The sequence below is a fragment of the Nipponia nippon genome, unplaced genomic scaffold (genome assembly GCF_047370975.1).
Source record: "Nipponia nippon isolate SJK-2023a ecotype South Korea unplaced genomic scaffold, ASM4737097v1 scaffold_8, whole genome shotgun sequence".
Classification (NCBI taxonomy): domain Eukaryota; kingdom Metazoa; phylum Chordata; class Aves; order Pelecaniformes; family Threskiornithidae; genus Nipponia; species Nipponia nippon.
Genome location: NW_028262402.1, coordinates 27,783,973 through 27,804,908, shown reverse-complemented (window position 1 = coordinate 27,804,908; position 20,936 = coordinate 27,783,973). Strand labels below are relative to the sequence as shown.

The following is a 20,936-nucleotide window of genomic DNA, read 5'->3' as shown; positions in this document are numbered from 1 at the left end:
TTTTAATCTACTTTGTTAATAGCCAGAAACGGGAGGGGAAAGGGTATTTCAAAATACATCGTTTCAGCTGGTGTTTAGCTTACAAACAACCTCCAAACTAAGGAGTCAGTTGCACTTTCAAGTGAAAATTATTTGAGTTATTGAGTGTACTACAAGAAGCTGATTTTGCACAGCTGATTTTGCTGGAACAGTTACACACAACAAATAGGGTATCATGAAAAACAAGTCATTCCACAAAAAGGTCAGTCTGATGTATTTTGAAAAGAAAATTTGAAATTAAGCAAATATTTTTGTTTCATTTTGGATTGTATTTTGTTTAATTTTCATTTCCAAGACTTTCGCTTTACTGAAATGTCAAAGTCATATTGCCATATTATTCCTTCTGTTCCTCAATAATTAATTGTTTTGACCTATTTTTCTCTTCTGTCATTTCTGAATATAGTTAGATTGGATCCCACATTGACCTCCTATTAGTGAGATGCAAAACATCTTTTCAGATCATACCTAATATGTCAGAAACAGTTTTTCTGATTGATAACAATTCAGAAATTAGAATTATGAAATACAGAGAAGAAAGAAAAGAAAGCCTACCTGATATTCTTTTTTAATTAGTATATTGCAAAACATTATTAAAAATGTTTTATGATTTATCATTTTAAACTATTTTGTTGAAGTTACTTTTAGCTCTAGGAAGGTCTCCATAAAGCACCCAGAGTCTACTGTAATGTCACTTATTCTTCCAGTTCACCATCTGGAGAATATGTGTGTCCAACAAAGGTCTCTGGATTCCGTTTAAGGAGCTGTGGTATTTCACTTTTAGGTACCTTGCTTCTTCGTTAGTTTTATTACACCTAGTACTCTAGAAAGAATGTGGAGCCATAAAATAATTTCTGCCTTTTGGTTTGACTCAAAGAATGCCGTAACAGTTCTAGAGTGAAAGGGATCATTTTTTGTTATGATTAATAAACATATCATAAAGCATGCTGCTTTTTATTTGCTTGTACTCAAATATCTTTAATATTGGAAAGAAAAAGAAAAAAAAATTAATAAGAAGGCTCAAGTCAGGCAGTGTAACTATCTCAATATGTAATGTATTATTGTAAGGGCTTGTTGTCAGTTTAATTATGTTCTCCCAAATCAACAAAGAGTTGCAGATATAGAGGAAAGAAATACAGTACAGCCATATAGTGTATGCGTAGGCTCCTCTCAGTGGTGCTAAGCCACTCTATATGACTGTAGTACCCATTATAAGGCAGATATTGCACTGTAAATATTCTTTTCTCTAGATTACTACTGAAGTAAATGAAGTAGAAAATGAAATGGAGCTGATTTACCATTTCTTTCTTGAAGTACCGTCACCAACCACAAAGTAACAGGCATGATAATAAATCCACTGACTGGATGCTCTGTAGTGACATTTGCCACTTGGTATTCATTTGTAGCATCATTTTGGTAGCCCTAAAATATTGTGAGCAGCTTTGAATGAACTATCACTGAGGTAAAGTCCCAAGCGTTACAAGGCCCATGCACCTTTACGGCTTTCTCCTTCCTATGCAGTGATAACTTGTCATCTTTCTACAGCGTTGATGACCGACCAGGATTTGTTGCAGTCGAGATGAGATTACGTAACTACTATTACGACATTTCCCACTAACAGCATGAAGAACAGCAGCTTCCTTGCCTCCAGCCAGCACCCTCTGAGAAGCAGTTCAGTTTCCGAAACCAAGTGACTTTGATTTTTGTACTGCCGCTTTCACCCTGCAAAGCTCAGAGCTAAGCCCTGTGTCTGTAGGGTTGCCTTTTCTGGCCTTCTGCGCAATATCCAGCCCTGAAATAGAGTGTTGAAAGTGGAGAGGCCCCAAAGCGAGCAGCAAGGACGTCAGAGCAGATGCTTATACTTCTGCTACATTCCTTTTCATTTTATTTACAACTTTATTGGCATTACATTTTGTGGTCATGTAAAACCTATTTAATGTCTTTCAGCCCTCTTCCTGTCTTGTGTCTGAATGCAGATTGGGATTTAGATTCTTGTTATTAATATTCTTAGCCCTTAAATGCATTAAGAGTTGTTCCATCCTTCCCCCTCCCCAAGGAAGAATAGCATAAACATTTCTCACTGTGAAGGAAATTCACTGTGAATGTGTGTCGGTTGCTTTGACTGACAGCATGTTTGATTTTACTCCCAAGACCCTTTAAAATCAAATCATATTCTTCTCAGTAGTAATGTAGGCAGAGGGGAACTGGGAGATGTGAATTTCTAACACTGTCGTCTCCTTTAAGTGTGACCAACGTCTCTAGTTCCTCATCTCACATGGAAGCCCAGCTGTCCCTCAGGGAGTTATTTTTTTCCTGGTGAAACCTTTGAACTCAGGGGCTTGCTCTCACGTTGGAACAAAACGTATCAGCACCTAAGACAATGATTCTGGGTTTTAACATAAACTCCATCACTGCATTCCTGAAAAGACAGCTGTACAGTGAAAGGTGATGGAGCAACACCTTTCTTTCTCTGTGCTGTTTCAGCCTTCTCCAGAGAGATCTTTTCCATGAATCTCTTTGGCTATACCAAAGCTCCTTGTGTTGTGTTTTGAGCAGCAATCATTTCTATCTTTTTTCAAACCTTTCTTGAAAAGCATTTGTGAGAATTCACCACAGCTTATCACCCCTAGCTCAATATTTTAAAACAGGCATATGGACATCGTTTACTTTTGTCCACTCCTAAATGTTAGTATTTGTCCTGTTATTAATCCCTGTGAGCATCTCAGGAAACGGTATTTGTGTTATCACTCTTTTGTAACACACCACATATTTCCATTAATGTGCAAGTATAGCAACAGTAATAACAAATAACGTAATGAACTTCTGATTCTGTTTTTACCCTTATGCTTTGTTTGTCCAATCTCATTTTAAATATTACAGATATCAAAATTTCTATCACTTATTCTTTACACGTAGCTACTTTACTGGCATTTACATATATCTCAGGAGTCTACATACATTGCATCTACTAGATACAGAGATTTTAGAAGAATATAAAGAATAAGATTTAGAGTTAGATGTATTTATTGCATATGGCTGGTTAGAACATAAGTGTTTAATTGTGTGAACAGGGTATTCTTAGAGATGCAGTGATATTTTTTTATCTAGCAAAGAAACTGTGTGGGCAATTACAGTGAGAAAGTGTGAAATAATATTCATAAAAGAGATGACTATAAACAAATGTAGGAGTTACTGTATTTTTTTTTCTTTTTACCAAGTTTATGGTCTATTTTTCAAAAAATACCAGGTGATTTTTGGTAGTTTAATCTTGGGTGTGCAGTGCAAGACACTTCAGAAAGCACATGCTCCTGAAAGATACTGAGTGCAATAGACCATGTTTCAAATGTGACCAAACGTGACTTATATTGAAGACGATTTATTTTTTGTTTTGTTGTTAAGAAACATTTTTCTACAAGAACAGCTTGTGTAGAAGTTAGCCATAGTTACATGTAGGTGTTTTGTCGCTTTAATTCTGTTGCATAGAACTTGTTAGCTCTATGTATGCAATTAGTACATTCATGGGGATATTAGTTATAAACAAATTGCACAAATCTCTACTAGCCAGTGAGTGACAGTACTCAATTTCCCTGAGATAGATAGATAGATAGATAGATAGATAGATAGATAGATAGATAGATAGATATACAGCTCTCTTAAAAGGTGTTACCTGATACAACAAAACTGGAGGAATATTTCTTTCCCGCTCTCCTGAGTGAATGTCACTTTCTGGTATTACTCAATTATTTTAAACTTCGCTATTATGAAATAAATGTTTACAATGAGAATATAAAGTATTGTGAAATAAATGGATTAGGTTTTGAAATTGAAATTAAAGACACTGTTTTACAAAATATGTTGTTTTAACAAGAATCCTTTAATATTTAAGTGCTTTCTAAAAAATGCTGGTGCTGTGCAGAGCGTGTATATTTACTGAATTACTGTGATTGTTGCGGAAGATTGAGATTCCTCTGTTGGCACTGAAAGGTACCTGACACGACAGATAAGCCCACTGAAGCCTGGGCTGCTTTTGGAGCTATTCAGGACTAGCAGGAAAATCTCCCAAAATACGCATGTTGTTACTACACCGAAGGCTTTCCGAGATCGTGCTTTTCAACAGCACTGTGCAGCATCTGGAAGGTTAGAGGTGTCAGGAGTCGGTGCAGCGTGTCAGCTATCCAAGGATTTCTGCACTACAGGTAGCAGCTACGCAGGATTTAAGCCACATTACACCCCACGCAGCCTCCCTCAGGGCTGCAGGCAACTGTTCTAGGTATTCTGAAATAACAACAGAGGGATCCGAGTCTTTCATTTAGCTTTTGCTGCAAGCTCAAGTCCTCAGGAAAGCAAAGGCTGGATGGGACTGAATGTGAGTCTGAATAATAGAGAACAAAGGCCGAGAGGCAGACAACTCCTCAAGCAGGTGCTTACCTTTGGGGGGGATCAGTCAGTGACTGACGGACACTGTGCTGCTGTGGTTGTTTTCCTGCACAGCAAACCTGGCCTAATTGTTCCACCTTGCCCCTCGTGGGACTGCGCCATTGACTGATATGAAGGGGCTTTTGTCTTTTGGCTCGCTGGGTTTGGTCGTCTTAATTTTTAGATTGACGCGTATCAGAAATGCTGTTTGGCAGTGTAGCCCCACAAGTAATTGTCACAGCAGAGTTCAGGGGTAGCAAAATGCAGCGTGGAGGAAGGGAGGCTGGTATGAGTAGCTTGGAGAAGAAGGAGCGGGTGAGAACATGTTAAACAGGTTTTTCAGTGAAGGAAAACTGTAATTACAGCTTTAGGTTAGGGCTCAAATCTACAAAATCATGGAGTTTCTTCGGAGCACAGGAGGCCACGCACCTTTTCCTCCAAAAGACCCACCCGAACTTCTTAAAAACCCCAGCGCAATCCCCACCTGCTTCAAAGACTAAGCAAAAGGGGGGCTTTTAATCAGACAACGAGAGCGGCCAGCGGAGCCGGGCTGCAGGCTGGGGCAGCGGCACGGCCCGGCACGGCCCTGCCGGGAGGTGGCAATGCTTGAACGCTGCAGACCGATGCACTTGAGCGAGCGTTTTTGGCACTCTGCCTTCCACCCTGGCTCTTGCTGTGCCTCTGCAGCAGGGAGGAACTTGTCCGTCCGTTTGCTGCTTGCTGTGAAGCAAAGTTCCATGTGAGGACAAATCGTGAATTATTTGTATCGTGAATAATCATTAGCTGTGGGTGATTGACGAAGACTTTTAAGACTCGGTGTCCCCATGTCTGCTAAGTGATACCAGCAGTGGGGAATTGCAGGCAGAAAGATATGGAATATGTCCCACACATGCATAGAAGGGAGCGAGGGTGGCATCTGGGTTGAATAGCACAAGGGAACACATTAAGCTAGCACTTGTAATTACCAGCCCTCAGTTTAGTGAGGAAAGAAAGCCTGTAAGTCATGCAGAAAAAGAAGAAGAAAAAAAAAAGAGAAGAAAAAAAATGCACCACCTGATTGTGGACAGTGAAGAAAAACAGCAGTGAACAAAAAGAATATTGGACTTAAAGTGATCCCAGACTCAGATGGAAAAGAGCCACTTCAAGAGTCAGTATCACCGTTCCCCAGCAGTGTGTCCCAGTGCTGCACGCCATGGTGCGACGCGAGACAGTGGCACCACCGCATTTGCGCCCTGGCTCTCCCTGCCAGGGCGGCTTGCGGGCCTGGTGGTAGCGGGGACTGGTTGTAAGGCTGATGGGCAAGACTCAACAGCCGAATGCCTCCTGCAGTAACTACGGGCGGCTGGGGGCTGAGATGGAAACACCTTTACTGGGGCAGCCAGGTAACCTGTGAAGGTTTGCAGCTGGAAAAGGAGGGGAGGAATGAGGGTGGAGCATGCAGCGACTATCAGAAAAACAAAATGTGTAGGGAAATAAGTTGTCTCCTGTTAGATTGATTAATAGTGCTGGAAAAAAGAGACAAGCCTGTGGCATACACGTCTTCCTTCAGGCTTGTATTACACCATGGATTCCTGTGACACAACGGTCAGAGTGATGTAGCGCAAACCTGACTGAAAACAAGAGTCCTCCAACTACCCAGAGCGCCCTGAAGCCAGGCTAGCACTGTGCATCAATCTCCAAATGGGTATTTTTTCTTTTCTGTCATATATTTGTTAATTGAGGTGAATACCCACTGGGTTCCATGGCGTATAATTAACTCTGCACCGAGTATAACCACTGCTTCCCTGAGGCAGTGGAGATGTGCACATTTCTTGATAACCAAAGCAGCAGAGGAAATGAGGCAGCTAGGGAAGGCATTACGCTGCTGTCCATTAAAATTCATACCTTCAAATGTAAGTAGCACCTGGATGACCAGTCCAGTGTGAACATGCATAGATCATTAACTCCCCACATTTGTCTACCCCTGTGAATGCCTTAAACAGTCAGGATAAGAGCCCGTTTGGTCCAGGCCTTGCTTAACTGTAACGAAGTGCTTGTGGAGGAGTCCCACGGCCCCACGGGTGCAGCTCCAGCTGCTCGCCTGGCACACCCTGGGCAGCAGCGGGTCGCTAAACTGAGTGCCAGGCTCCCTGTGCCTCTGTCACGTTAGAAATACACACTGCAAGAAAAAAAAAAAAATAGAAACAACTTTGCAAAGAAGGGTTCAATACCACAGAAAATAGTGTGAGCCATCAGCCCACGCTGCAGCACAGGCATTACTTTGCATGGATACTCACTTGTCGGTCCTGCCGCGCTGGAACCAGCCAGTGGCTGCATTGACGTCAACGTCTGTTATTTCTTCTTCCTCCTTTGTTAAAGTGAAATTGTGCCGGTTCCAGCCACAGCAAGAGTGCCAAGACTGTAACTGCGCACCTGAGCAGCAGAACAGGTAGCAGAGGCCTTTTATAGCTGTATCTTGCACAGTTTGAAGACTTTGCTTTAAAAACATTACACACACACGCGTGTGTAGTTTCTCGTCATTTTTTCCTACCTATGTTCGATAACGCCCTGCCCTACTGCCTCAGTTCTTACTACACAGCCACTGTAGCTGTATCTATCTTCAGACCTTGTTCTAATTTATGTGCAGATTTCATCAATGTTATCAAGTGATTTCCATCTGACTGGTGTATCCAGTACCCTGAAGCAATGACCAGCTGGCAAAGAATCGCTGATGTTGGTCTTGAGTCATATTTCTAGAAGATAGCAAGGAAACTGCATGGAAGGGAATGGCTGGGAGGGGGGCAGGGTTACATCAAGAGATGCACCAGAGAAACAAGCTCGCTGAGCTTGCCAAAGAGTGGGACTCCGGGGTATTTTTTCCACTCTACTTTGGAGTAGTTGTAAATTGGCTGTTTGGCTTGGTTTAATGTTCCTTTTCCCAACAGATGTGTAATTTGGAGCCAGTGCTTCCCTATTTTTCCACAGTAATAACACATCTTAGCCATAGCTGGGTATAAACACCTGGATTATCAATGTCATTTTGTTTCAGCAAGATTTCCACTCTTGCCAGTAAATCCCCCAAACTGGGCCGTTTATACGTGTGTAGCTACATGCCTCTTCTAGCAGCTTCCGTGGGCCTTGTTCTGACTACTATGCAAACGGGTGCTTAAATGACATCAGAAGCATCAGCAGCCAGCCCTCTCCCAAAGCCCTCACACTCCCTCTGACAGCCAAAGGACAGCGCAGAGAAGTGATGCACAATAAACGTCAGCCACCACCGAAAGGAAGGCTCTTTCTCCCAGTGTGACTGGTTTTCTAGATAATATGGCCTCTTTAAGAGAGCAAATACAAAATGATACAGGTATTTGGTATCAGATGGCAGTGGTGTAAGAGGACCCCCCCCACACACCTTGCACTGGGGAGCCACCTCAATTTTTGCAGGCTCCCAATGCACTAGAGCATAAACTTCTTTTTCTTTTTCTTTTGCAAATGTGTTGTTGACTCTGTCATTGATACATGCATGTCTTTGGCTATTTTAAAATCTTACGTCCACTGGTATTACTGCTTCCCCAGGGGCATGAAGTAACCAGGTACTATTTTTAAACTCTTCAGTCAGCCATGACTTCCTTTTTATCTGTCCACTCTGTAGCTGCTGTAGGGAGTGAGCATGGCATTCCTCATCTTTTTGTGGTTTCTACTTATAAGGAATAGGCAGGACAAGTAGTGATTCTTGTTGGTGCTGGAGTACTACACAAGTTAGATTACAGGATGAAGTACAGATTGAATCATGACTCAGAAATTCACCCTCTGGGGTCACATTGTACCCGAGTTAATGCAAACCAGAACTCACACTACACAAGCACAAGTACAAAGCTCTCAGTTTGTTCCCAAAGCTCCCACAGCTTTTTCCATGCCAGATACATATATATATATTTTTCTTTATATATATATATATATTAAAAAAAAAACCAGAAACTAATAATACAACACATTCCTGTGTTTGTTTGCAGAAGTGTATGTGGGCAATTTCTTGAGTCATTTAATTACAAGGAAGCTGAGGTCTGAACAAAGAAATACACTCAAGGTTTGTTTGGTTATTGAGGGCAGTCATTGTCTTCCTTTCCCCCCAGATGAAAAAGTCCCAAGGTGTTTGAAGCACAGCTAGAAGGAATGGAGACATCAGATGCCACACCAAACCTGGACACTGATACAGCTGTGAGATTGCTGGTACCTACATCTTTTGCTTGAAAACTGCATTATTTGGTGGTAGTATACTGCTGGGCCCATGAAGGCAGTACGCCTTTCTGCTTGGCCACCAAGCATCAGCAGGACCCTGCTGATTACTATCCATCGTGAGTTAATAAGCATTTGGGGGTGAGCGGGTGTGGAAAATACTGGGAGAACCTCAAAACCGTATCTTTGATTACACTGTAACACACACCAGCTGTGCTCCCAACATAGTGCTATGTTGTGGGGAAGGAATCGATCAGCCCTTCATCCTGGGAAGACCAGGGGACTATGACTCATACACCAAAGCACAGAAAACAGTTAAAGAAAGAGCTGCGTCCAGGTCCAGGGCACTGTCATACAGTCCTGCAGCCTCTCAGCCATGTTTCTGCAGGAGTGTCTCAAGAGCAACAGGATGAGTAGAGCCACTTCAGGAACTAATACGAGAAAGCGTCAGGAATAGCAATCATAGCTCTGAAATACTAATATTTGTTGCAATTACCTGCTGACAGTATTTAAATAAGGAATGCTATGCCAGCAAAAGCAGAGCTATGTGAGAATGTTCTGTCTTTGTTTTACTGAGTGCATTAGCTTTTCTTTATTGCACAACATGCAGTTACCTCTTAATTTACAGGTACTTTGCTTAAACTGTTGTACAGGACATGATGTACCAAGACAGCATTGCTGAGGACAGCCACCTTGAGTATGTGTTTTAAAGATCTGAGTTATACAAAAAAATAAAAAGCAGGCATAAGGCCTATTTTTTTTACATATGTTCCAATCCTATTCTTTCCATTTTACTATATCACATTCCTACTACCTTGGGCAAAGCAGCAGTCTTGAGTCTGAATTTCATGGTTTGTTTTATTGCCAACTAACATAAACTTTAAATTATCAATTCTGGTATTGAGAAACAAAGAGAAGCAATTGAAAAAACACGTAGGTGAAATACATCAGCTTCCCCCCAGGCACCTCTCCTGCGCCCTTCCTGGTCTCCCATCCCCTCAGTGCCTCCAAGGAGGCCATGGATGGCACAGGGGGTTGGGGTCAGCTGCTGTGGTCCTCTTCTTTTGCTGGTCCGTGTTTCTCACTGCACTGCTCTGCTGTGGTCTTCTCCATGAGCCACAGTCCCTCTAGAGTCATACCTCCTCCAGTATCTTCTGTGTGCCTGCCCCTGCTCAGGGTGTTTCTTTGCTCCAGCACTTGCTGGTGGCATCTCTTTGCTCCAGCCCTGCTCAGGCTGTGGGCCAGCACAGGGTGATCTATGACCTCCTCCTCCCAGGTCACCCCTGCAGGCCCCAGCTACCAAGACCCTGCCAATTATGCCCAATGCACCTGCTCACTTCTCGTAGGACTTTGTGCCACATATCCCAGAGTCACCAAACCACTTTACACACATGAGTTACCTACGGGCACAATGGATCGTTTTTTAAGTAGTTTAGAAGGTCACTGGTACATACAGACAGCGTAAGAGAGAGTGAGTGAGTGAGTGAGTGAGTGAGTGAGTGAGGCTTGTTAATTCCTAGATCCACCTAACTGCTATGTTATCTGGGGTTAGGGCAGCAAGGAGGACATTCGTGAGTGCTATGGGGCAAAGAGCAATGTGCTCTGAGCAAGTGTTGTGCCTTGAGCACCCGTCATGGCCCATGATGAGAGCTTGTAGGACTGGAATAGCACAACTAAGTAATTCTTCATAACGTTAGCAGAAACTGTCCCAAAGGTGTTGTTTCTGTTACCGCTAAAAGCTCAGTTATGCTAAATTCAGGAGACTGAAAGTGCTCAGCAGGGAAGGCAGCTCCAGTGGGCTGAGAGCTGGTCACACATGCAAGGAGCTCCCCATAGCCCTCTGCTGCCCAGCAGTGTGTCCTGGATGAGTGCCCACACTGGGCACCCCAAAACTGGCCACACAGCCACAGACCCAGCAGCAGGAACAAGAGATATGCTAGTCCAACCAGCCTGCAAAAATGCCAAGGGGAAAAAACAAATGCACGTGTGATTTTAAGTCTTGTCAGCACTAGAGATCTCGTAAGCAACCACAGCAGTGGGGATGGGAGGCAGAGGGGGAAAGAGAGAGGAGTTGGGGAAAGGATTTGGGTGCAGGCAGAGCTTGCAAATCATCCTCCCGCGTACAGAGAGCCTGCTATGCTCCACACAGGCCTTCCCTCCTTCATGATCCCCTGCACCACAGCTCTTTATTTGCTTTCCTCAGACTCACAGACTCTTCCCCAGCTGCCAGCATCCTGAAACCTACGGAAACAGTAATGAGTGACCTTGCCAAGTGCTAGGAACAGGTGAAAGGGTTTAACATAGGGGAAGGGGAAAGCAAAAAGCAGGAACTGGTGTTATTGGTACTCCTCCTCTCTCCACAGTGTGGTACATGTTGCATCCTATGCCCTGCAAGAGTGCTCTTTTAAGGTATGGTCAGGCACCACTGGTAGGCTACCTGCCACCAGAAACCATCATCAACTCAAATGTAACCCAGGGCAGCTATACAAAAACATGCACACACTGGTTCCCAAGCCAAAAATCACAGCAAAAAGTATAGCATGTTGGGAGGGGAGAATAAAAATAATTAAACAAAAAGTAATAATAAAAATATTCAGAGACTAACCTACTGTTCACTTGATTGGAAATGCAAAGCAGTGTGATGGCAGTGAACTAGCTGGCCCAGAGAATTTCCTCGAGAAGGCTAGCTTGTACTTGGATTTAACACCACCACACAGCAATCAAAGCTGTGGTCAGATGGGGAACCTGCTGCACCACTCTTTGGAGTCATCCAGTGCCCACCCCATGCATTCCCACCCTGTTGGATTTAGGGTGCACAGACACAGAAGGTTGGTTGCATGAGATGTTTATTTGCCTTTCCTGCCATGTTATAGGGGAAAAGTCCACGTTTCCTCAAGCAGTTTCAGTCCTAGTGTGTCCGGTCGTACGTGCCAGCTCCCTTGTAGGCTCCAACGTAGCCACTGTTGTCCGTCAGATCCTGGCGGCCAGCAAGACCCTTCCCTTTGCCACTCTCATCAAAACGCTCTTTGTGGCTGCCGGTGTATTTGCTAGTGTCCGTCAGCCTCTCGACCCCACCAGCCTTGGTGGCTTTCTGCAAGAAAGGAGGCCGGCAAGAAGCAGCCAGCATTAGGAAACAGCTCACAAACAAGCTCTTCCCTACACGTGAGAACAGCACACGTCCCTACAGCAGGAACGAATGGTCCTGTGGCAGCTCAAGGTGCACAGCAAGTGGGGAAACTCATACTCACCGTGGCGCCCACACTGCTGGGCTCCTTCCCCTCGATGAGGCCATACACTGCCTGCAGCGCTTCCTCCGGTGATTTGCCCTTGAAGCGCTTGCCGCAGAGCTCCTTCATGGCCTGCTGGAACTCAGCAAAGCTGATGGTGCGGGCACCCTTGGTCCTATGGTGAGGGGAGACCAAGAGGAAAGTTACCTCGCTGCTGGGTGGCAGCCAGGTGGGAACCCCCCGGGGCTGCCCCTCACACAAGGGTCTGCCTGCCTCCGGCCCAGCTGTGCTGCCCACCGTGCCTCCCTGCAACACTCACTTGACTTTGTTGAATACAATGTCAACGTCAGTGCTGGTCACGGCTTTCCTATCCATAATTCCACACTCTTTGCACATCTTGGAGAAGTTTTTCCCCGTCATGTCATTGCCACTGGCAGATGTGTCACCATACATCGCAAATTTACGGAAAGCATTTTCTACCTCTGACATCTTGCTGCTGTGGAGAAAAGAAGTTGGCAGGGAAGGAGCTGAGGACCATCTGCAGCTGCTGGACACACACCCATGTCCCACGCACCTTGTCTTCAGCAGAGCAAGGGGCACCACCCACAGGTATCTCTCCACCATGGGACAAACATGACAACCACACAGGTATTGACATAGAACACCTGGGATCCAGGCAGGATTAGGGCACGGATCAGTTGGGACCCAAGGCAAGGCAAAGGAGGGGTGGAGGTGGGGCTCTGGGGTGAATTAATGACCACTGCATGTGAAGGAACAAGGCATCCAAAGCTTCTGAACCTTTTTGAAATACAAGTTTCAGTTAGACTGTCTAAATAACAAATGCCTGCATTTGTAAGCTGATTTATGCTTTGTCTGTTATTGGATGATAAAGAGTCTAAATTTGTCTTCTAGGCCGCAGATAAGTGCCTAAATCTCACAGATCATCTTGCAAGTAGTCACCAAGGAGTTGTCCCCATCTTTCCCCATCACACTTCATCCCCTGACTTGCTCCCTTAATTAGGTTGTCCTCATCCCGACACCAGTAAATTTTCCACTACTGATCAACTTAGACCACTGCAACCAGGTATCAGGGGTCTCTGAGAACACAAAAGCCATTGCTCAGGTTGTAAATCAGTCCACCATGACTTGAGCAGCCGATTTCTGCTGCTTGTAAGACACCCTTGAACCCTTTTGAAATACCCAGCCTCTCCTACAGCCTTGTGCTTCACCCAGGGGCTCTGGGTCTCAAGGCTGTTTGCAGACTGCCATTTAACATAAATTTTGTGTGGGTCTATACCTCTCCAGAGCAAAAATCAGGCAACTTTGTACCAGGGAGGCTGTGTGCTGCAAGCGTGAAGGAGGCTCCAGGTGTCCTTGCTGGGAGCCCTCCCAGGGCCCTTCCCTCCGTCCCTGGAGGTGTGGACCCAGCTCACCTGCGTAAGCCAGTGGTGATGATGCTGGTGCTGGCGCTGGCACTTTCCCTGCTGTCCTGGAGGCAGTGGGGACTCATAGCCACCCCTAGTGCCTCGCTGGCCGATTGTCACCTCAGCACCCAAATATGTCACAGTCCTTGGAAGGCCCACCACAGGGCGGGGGGGGGGGAGGGGAGGGCGGGGCAGAGAAGAAGGGGGGACAACCCTGTGCCACCAGAGACATGGTGGCCCAAACTCCTTGTGGGGGGTTATTGGACCTTCAGCCCACTGTGGGACAAAAAGACAAATACTGCACACTCTTTAGCTAACATAGGCATCACACGCTGGAAATGTCATCTGTACTGGGACATGTACTCTGAAGGGAAGGGGTGTTTATCCCTATAACCAGTAAATGCAGCCAGTTCTTGCTCCTCCTTCCTCAAGGAGCTGATCTGCTGCCAGCGTGCTCATGCCCTGGCTAGGCAATGTGCCCGCACACCTTTGGGGGTCATCAGGAAATCAATAACTCCAAAAAACAGGGTGGGGTGGGAAGGGGGAGAGAAAAAACACCCATCACCTATGAAAAAGCTTTGAGAAACATGGTTTTCCACTCATATGCTAACAAACAAAGAAGGTGGAAATTGGATCTGGGAAGTTCAGGCCAGCAATAAGGCTCAGATTGCACCCTGGCAGTTGTACCATGTTTGTAGGGTCACTGTGATAGCGCACTGTTAAAAAAGGCATTTCATCTTTGTGGTTCATATAAGATTAAATTAATGTGCCTTCATTGGTTGATTTATTTATCTTCCTTAAGCTGTGCTTAGCAACATGGAACCATGTATAAATACATCTTATTTCAGAAATATTTTATTCTCACCACTAATTAACAGGCATGTACTTTGCAGTCTTGCTGTTGGTTGCAGCAAGCCCATAGCAGCAGCGTGAGGTCGGCCAAGCTCTACCCATTCCTGGAGGAAAACCTTGCAGATACTGCCGCATGCTCACCGCTCCTGCACTTCTGCGTGGCCTTTGGTCTTCCTGTTGGACTGACCATAACTCTTCACCAATTACATTGCCACCCAGAGACATTGTTTGCCCCTTGACAGGTTTTGTGTGAAGGGCACTGGACAGCTGTCAGCCTTGAAAGGTTCTGGGGGTGAGGGGGGGTGGTCCAGGCAAGGGTGAAATGTCAAAAACATGCCTGGTGTCACCTCCTGCCGCTGCTGGGGAACACAGCCTGGCATCCCACCCTGTCAGGGGGACAATGTCGCAGCCCTGGCACAGCCATGCAACTCACCTGTTCTGCAGTGCCACATGCTGCTGATGAGCCAGGGGCAGAGACTAAGGATGCCAATGTAAACCTCAGACAAACGATTGGTGGCAGTGCTGTATCTGCCTTTTCGACAAGTGCTAACCACCCCAATGAATTGTTTCCTCTTGCCTTGTTGCAGGTGGCCTGTTTTGGGGCTGTCCCAGCAGGAATGCCAGTCTCACTGCCTGTGCAAGGAAAGCAGGAAAAAAATGAGGCACTAGCTGTTATCACAGAAATGATGATGTGCAGGGCAGATGTGCACGTTGTTGGCCGGGATTTTTTTTATATTCTGGAAAGGTGTCTCTTTTCTGTGGCACAGTGTATTTTTGGAACTGAACTTTTTTTCCCCTTTTAGTTACAGCATATGACTTTCTTTAAATTGAAAAATATATACCTAGCTTTAGGTGATTAGGTGAAGCTGAAGGACCCAGAAAGAAAGCAATACTGTCTTAGAGTGAGCAGCCAAGTGCCCATAAATTTCAAGGTCAGGAGTTCACCTCTCTTTTTTGGCCTCTAACTCAAAACCACTTCAGATCGATTCTGTGATGCCAACAGCTTATTTGTTTCTGCTCCTCACGGCCTGCATGTAAAGATGAATAAACAAAAAGGTCACTTCCCTTAATGCTCTTGGGGCAATGCTCCCCAGCCATAAACTCAATAAAGCCGTAAACAAAAGCAGCTCAAAACAGCCATGTTTCCAAAACTGCAGAGATTGCCAGGGAAGGTGGGGATCCTGTGGATCTGGATGGAAGGTGGGGATCCTGTGGATCTGGATGGCCTGATGGTCTCATCCAACCCCCATCTGACCCAAAGGACAAAGCCCCCTCTCCAGCTATGCACCTCGCAGGCAGAGTGAGCATGCAAGAAGCTCACCAGAGGTCACCAATGTTTAACTAAAAAGAGAACTATGTTATTTCCAACCTTGTGCGCGCACACACACGCACAGAGGCACGTATGGTCAGGGGTTTTTATTAGCCAACATCATATTAAGAAAAAGGCAAATGACTAGATTGGTGTTCCTCTGAAATTTTCTGCCTTCTCTATACTCATATTTCTCTAGCAGATCTCTATTCCTGTTGTCATCTGCAAATTTTATTAACAGCAATTTTTCCTGTATTTTCAGCTCCCCGTTAAAAACATGAAAAGGCATTGGGCTTAACACCCAAAGCAACAGATTCCCCCCACAGACACCTCTAAGGAATAGCATCTCCTGTGATCTGTCAGTTTGTCGTCACTAAATTCATTTAACCTGGAGGACAGGGCTTTAAAGAGGCAATCTCTAGAATGATAGCACGTAACTGACAGATCACACAGCAAAATTGTTTTAATATGTTCCAGATGTATTGCTTCAGTGAAGTTAATGCAGAGATTAATCTGAATCACTGTGCCTATGGTCTTTGCTCTTCAATTTTCTCATGGCTGCATGCCAGTTTTTTTCTGCTTTCAACTGCAAAGCTTTCAACAAATTTGGGCCAAGGGAGTACACAATTTGGTCCCAAGTAACTAGTTAAGTATTTGAAGTTGTTGCCAGCCTTTTATGAGCTCAGTTTAAAATTACATTTAGGGAAGTTTGAAGCATCTTAGATAAGACAGGCACTGAAGAAATAGAGGACGGTCATCAGAAAAATTTAAAAAAAAAAAGGAAAAAACAGTATCCTACTGAAATAATATAAATAACATATCTAAACAGACATGTACACACACTATTCCCCTATTCCTTAAGCAAATGCACCATCAACAAGAAATTCTCAAATTATGAAAGGATATGATAAGTTGCTTAAATCTTAAATCTTCAGTTGTAGGGAAGTGATTTATTCTGTATCAGTAAAATGCTTAGCTGCAAAACAGAGACAAGAATTCAGCATTATGTTCAAATACTTACATAAATCTGCAGGAAAGTTGGAAGACAGCTTTGATACCATCTTCATGGAAGCAACATTATTTATTTAAGGAAAAATAGTATTTTGAAGAGACTAAAAAGGACAAAAAAAGAAGTTAGGGCATCTGTAATACTGAAGCAATCCAAACTAGCTCTGCAGAATAGCAGAAATCCAGGAGAAAAGATTAATGTCTGAAACTCTTTTGTAGGCAAGAAGAATATTAACCTCTGCTGTTATGAATAAATGAATTCTAAATTATTCTTTGTGTGCTAGATTTTATGAACTATTACCATAATCACATAAACCTCCTTTTTTCACATAAACCTATGTATAGCTTAAGACTTCCCTTTCAGTGCCCCGATCAGAGAAACTGTTTGAATGAAGACATTAAAGCAGTGAGATTCCAATTACTGTATGAAACACTCTAAATCTGTCAAAACGAGCTGCTCGGATTACTGCTAGACCCAGAAAAACCACAAATGATGGAGGATGAAGGTGAATCGAAACTCAGATGTGGAGCTGTACCCACTCCACAAACCCCCTCCCTGCCTTGTTTGATCCCAGAGCATGTCCTTTTGCAGCCAAATTGTCCCTTTCCTGGTCTCCGAGTAGATGAAGAACAAAGTTTTATTTAAAATGAGAGTCAAGTAGGAGAATGTAATACATTGCACAAGTTTGAAAGGCAGTGAGTTTAGCTGTCTTGCTGAACGAATATAATCTGTCTGATGCAGATGTATGAGGAAAGAGGAGAAAAGAGAGCAACGTGTTGGTGCCTGGGCTTAAAAAGAGAAGTTTTACAGAATAGCTGAAAGAACAAGAATCTTGCACTGAGAAATTTGAAGCTACTTGTCAGAAATTAACATCAAGCTAAAGAGACCAGACATGCAGCTGTTCTGTGTAAAAATATTTTATCGGATTTCTTTTCAATATCTTCAGTTCTTCAGTGTATCTTTTATTTATGTCAAGCACGTACACACACATACACCATCAGGAGACCTTTTATGGACGTGTAGATCAAACTGTTGTTCAGAGGAGTAAATTAGGACAAGTTTAATAATCCTGCACTGAAGTGACCTTCTGTATGCCTCAGTCTAGCCCACGTGAACTCAAGAGCCTCATCATCTACTTGAAAACCAACATATAGAAAACTAAGTTTCTGCATTGTCCTGGGGTCTCTGGTGAGCCGCAGACCACACAGAAATAAACCAAGAAATTATCTACCCTTACCCCTGTGCTGAACCACTGATCTTACCAAGCATATCCCTCTAGTAGAAATGGATAATTACAAAAAAAAAAAAACATATTCCCTTTTTGTCTATGGAAATCACCTGCTTCTCGTTTCAGAGGCTGAGCACAGGAAGAGTTGATGATTTCTTCTTTGACCTGTGGTCACTCTGAATCTGCATCTGTCCAAGAAATACGTGCTTTAGGGGGACACGCATGGGACAGTCCTTCTTATGGGAATTTGTCTGCGGTGGGTGATGTTTTGCGGTCATTGCAATGGGAGATGCCTGGTCCTGTCTGAGCCAGGCTCTCCGCATGGCTGGCTGCGCTGGTGCGGTAGGAGCCGAGGTGTCTCCCAGCAGTGATGGGATGGATGATGGAGGACAGGCACTGAAGCCTACAGCACCAATGCCCAGGAACCACGTGGGAAAATACCTGCTGTGCACCACAGATGCGTCAGGTTGCCGGTGTGGCTGCTGACCCCTGCCTCCCTTGGCTGCCTCAGATGTGATGCTGTGCAGCTCCTGTGGCCAGTTTGGCCACAGCAAGGCTGAGGAGGAGGTAAACTGAGCCCAAAAGCTGGGCTGCATGGAGCAGCCATGCAGGGAGGAAGGGTGATTACAGTGAGCGTGAAGCAGCATCAGACTGCATTTCTTTAATGCTTGACATCCATTATTATCTCCTTAAGAGAAACTCCACATGCACTCTACCACCTTTATGTGTTTAGAAGGGGCAGAGGCAGAAACGAAACCATAACCAATTTTCACTACCCTCCCTTCAAATTCTGAGTACTTAAACATTTTTTTGTTTTTTCTTAGTGCTAGTACTACTCTGCCTAGTAGTCATACTGCAGGTCTGACAGCTCATGGAGGCACTAAGCAAGATCATGCTCAATGCTTGATACAGACAAAAGGTAAATATAACTTCTCTCACCACTGCCCTTCAGAGCTTTGTACAGTTCCTTTTATTATACAAATATTATCCTATAGTTTAACTTCAATGTCGTCCTCAAGCTGTGAGTAGGAGGATGTGGACTGAAAAGGTACATCAACAGATAAACTGGAGGTTAAGGCAGTTTTCTTAGCAAGTTTCAGCCACAGCTTTCTTCTCTTCTTGGGTGCTTTTGTTCGCTTGAACTGATTTTAGCTGGAGAGCTGAAGAAGCTTTGCTCCCCAAGCACCATTCCCATGTGAGGGCTCCGGCACAGCCCTCTCTCTTGATTATTGGATTTCACATGCCTCATTCCTTCACTTTTCTCTTTAGACAGTAAAAGCAGCGTGAAATCTTCTAGTGGTCTAGATGCAACTCATGATCTTGACCTCTATAAGAAGTTTGTTGCTTTAGATTGAGCAGTTTTACACAATGTCCTCTTATTTTCATGAAAACTTGTGAGCATTTTTTCCCCACAATTGGCAGCTTATTTCAAGAATCATCTCAGTCACAAAAAAAAAAAAAAAAGGCCCCTTAAAGACATTGACCACAGAGGAAAATCAAATGCTAGGACTAGTCAATATATTCTGATCAGAGCACAAAACTTAATTTTAGGGACACTACAGCTGTATGTTGAAGTTATTGTTTGTTACAGGAATATTGGCAGAATAACCATCCTCTCTCAAATTAATTCATCTAGGACAAATACATGTTCCCCTTGGCCAGAAGGCCTACTTTCCTATTACATTGGGGTTTCTTGGAATAAGTGAAAGTGGACTATGGCCAATGGTATCACATGAAAATGCTGGAGTACTAAGCAGGTGTGCCACTTTGCTGAACCTCTCCCAAGACTTACAAAAAAATCTTAGATAAATGTCTAGCTAAATCATCAGAAAATATGGCATTTAATAATTGCATTATTAAGAGTGATTACTAACATATTAAAAAAGGTCATTTTCATATATATTGCAAAGGTCATATTCATATAGATATAGATATAATTTCCATATGATAATGTGAGTCATATTCATTGCCAGTGTACTGATTCCACTGAAGCTATATTAGGAACTCATTTTGGTCCTGAAGTCTGTTTTCCTATTCTGTATTAGCTACATTATATTATCTCCCTCCACAGGCAAAATTGCCTTTACCTCAAACTTGATTTGATGCAGTTATCCAGGAATAAATGATCTTGTTTTGGCTTGTTTCAACAAGTTGAGCCATTTGCACACTGTTCCAATAACATCCTTCTTCCTGCAAAAGTCTCTTGATAGTTCTTCAACTCTGATCTAGAAGTTCACCTGAAAAGGTACAGAACCTTTGTGTGTATTTATAATAAGTTGCTGCTTATTTTTTTCCACAACATGTCAAAGCATTCTGTAGGGGGAGAGGTACAAGAAATATTAAGTTAAAGCATTTTTTAGGGCTAATATACTTGCATACAAAAAGCAAGTGTGCCGTATGCTTTTTTAACTAAAAAATATGTCAAAACACATTTTAGATGCTTCTGAGAAACATACCTCTAGATATCTATTGTAACTTAAGGTCCTAAATTGCTTTGATCCTTATAGTAAGGTATTTGCAAGCCATCTGTTGTGTGCTGTCATTCAGACCAACAGAAAACTCAGATGCTGGCATGCATCAAGTACCAATAGGACAAGGAGACTTCCTCATCACTTATCACTTAGCCCCTTTATGGATAAATTCAATTATCTTCTTGAGATATTCTTATTTATACCATAGCTGATGTTGGCCCATCATTTTCCTATGTTAGCTCAAGCCTTCTGTCCTTTTCTGACCAGCTGCACAGGCCTGTTTCAACCAGAGAATTCTATTTCAAGCTTTTAAAAGTAAGTTTCAAGCAAAAGAAGAAAAAAATATTATCAACTAATTACCAGTGTTATTTTTGTGCCTTATTTTATCAAACAGCAATATTCTTCAATATCAGTCCATAAAGGCCATGGCTTAATTAATACTTAAAAGCACATACGTGACCTTATTTGCTGAGATACTAAGCAACACAATGGCCAATTCACAAACTGCAGTCTTAGTATTACACTGTTCTTGCACTATACTTTTACCTTCTCTTCTACCTTGCCTGCCATAAAAGCACAAAAATCACTTACACAACATATCCCAGCTAACAGCACTGAGCACAACCAGACTTAAACAACACAAGAGGATTTACATTATGTTTTAGATCTTTCTGTTTGATTGCTTAGTTTTTCTGCATCCTGTTTAGTAAATAAAGTTGTGTTAACAGCAGGTTGTAAAGTCCCAGAGCAGG

The 20,936-nt window shown here is 43.5% G+C and overlaps 2 protein-coding genes across 4 annotated transcripts in view; one reads left to right on the top strand and one right to left on the bottom strand.

The window, feature by feature from the left end:
• The window catches only part of SYK (spleen associated tyrosine kinase), a 58,656-nt gene extending 54,794 nt beyond the window's left edge, over positions 1–3,862 (top strand). For both annotated transcript variants that reach the window (XM_087742503.1, XM_087742502.1), the window contains one exon: positions 1,582–3,862. In XM_087742503.1, coding sequence (XP_087598629.1) covers positions 1,582–1,654 — 73 coding nt within the window. In that variant the 3' untranslated portion in view covers positions 1,655–3,862. The remainder of the gene's footprint in view (positions 1–1,581) is intronic.
• Positions 3,863–11,572: 7,710 nt separating this feature from the next.
• LOC104013398 (tubulin polymerization-promoting protein family member 2-like) lies at positions 11,573–14,698 on the bottom strand. Of its 2 annotated transcripts, XM_087742179.1 has the most exons (4): positions 14,601–14,698; positions 12,211–12,387; positions 11,913–12,066; positions 11,573–11,755 (listed from the first exon to the last, which is right to left on the bottom strand). In XM_087742179.1, exons 2-4 carry the CDS (start codon positions 12,378–12,380, stop codon positions 11,573–11,575), a joined length of 507 nt encoding a protein of 168 aa, XP_087598305.1. In that variant the 5' UTR covers positions 12,381–12,387; positions 14,601–14,698. The 2 variants fall into 2 exon arrangements, with proteins under 2 accessions (XP_087598305.1, XP_087598304.1); XM_087742178.1 differs by lacking the exon at positions 14,601–14,698 and having other exon boundaries at positions 12,211–12,515.
• Positions 14,699–20,936: the final 6,238 nt, after the last annotated feature.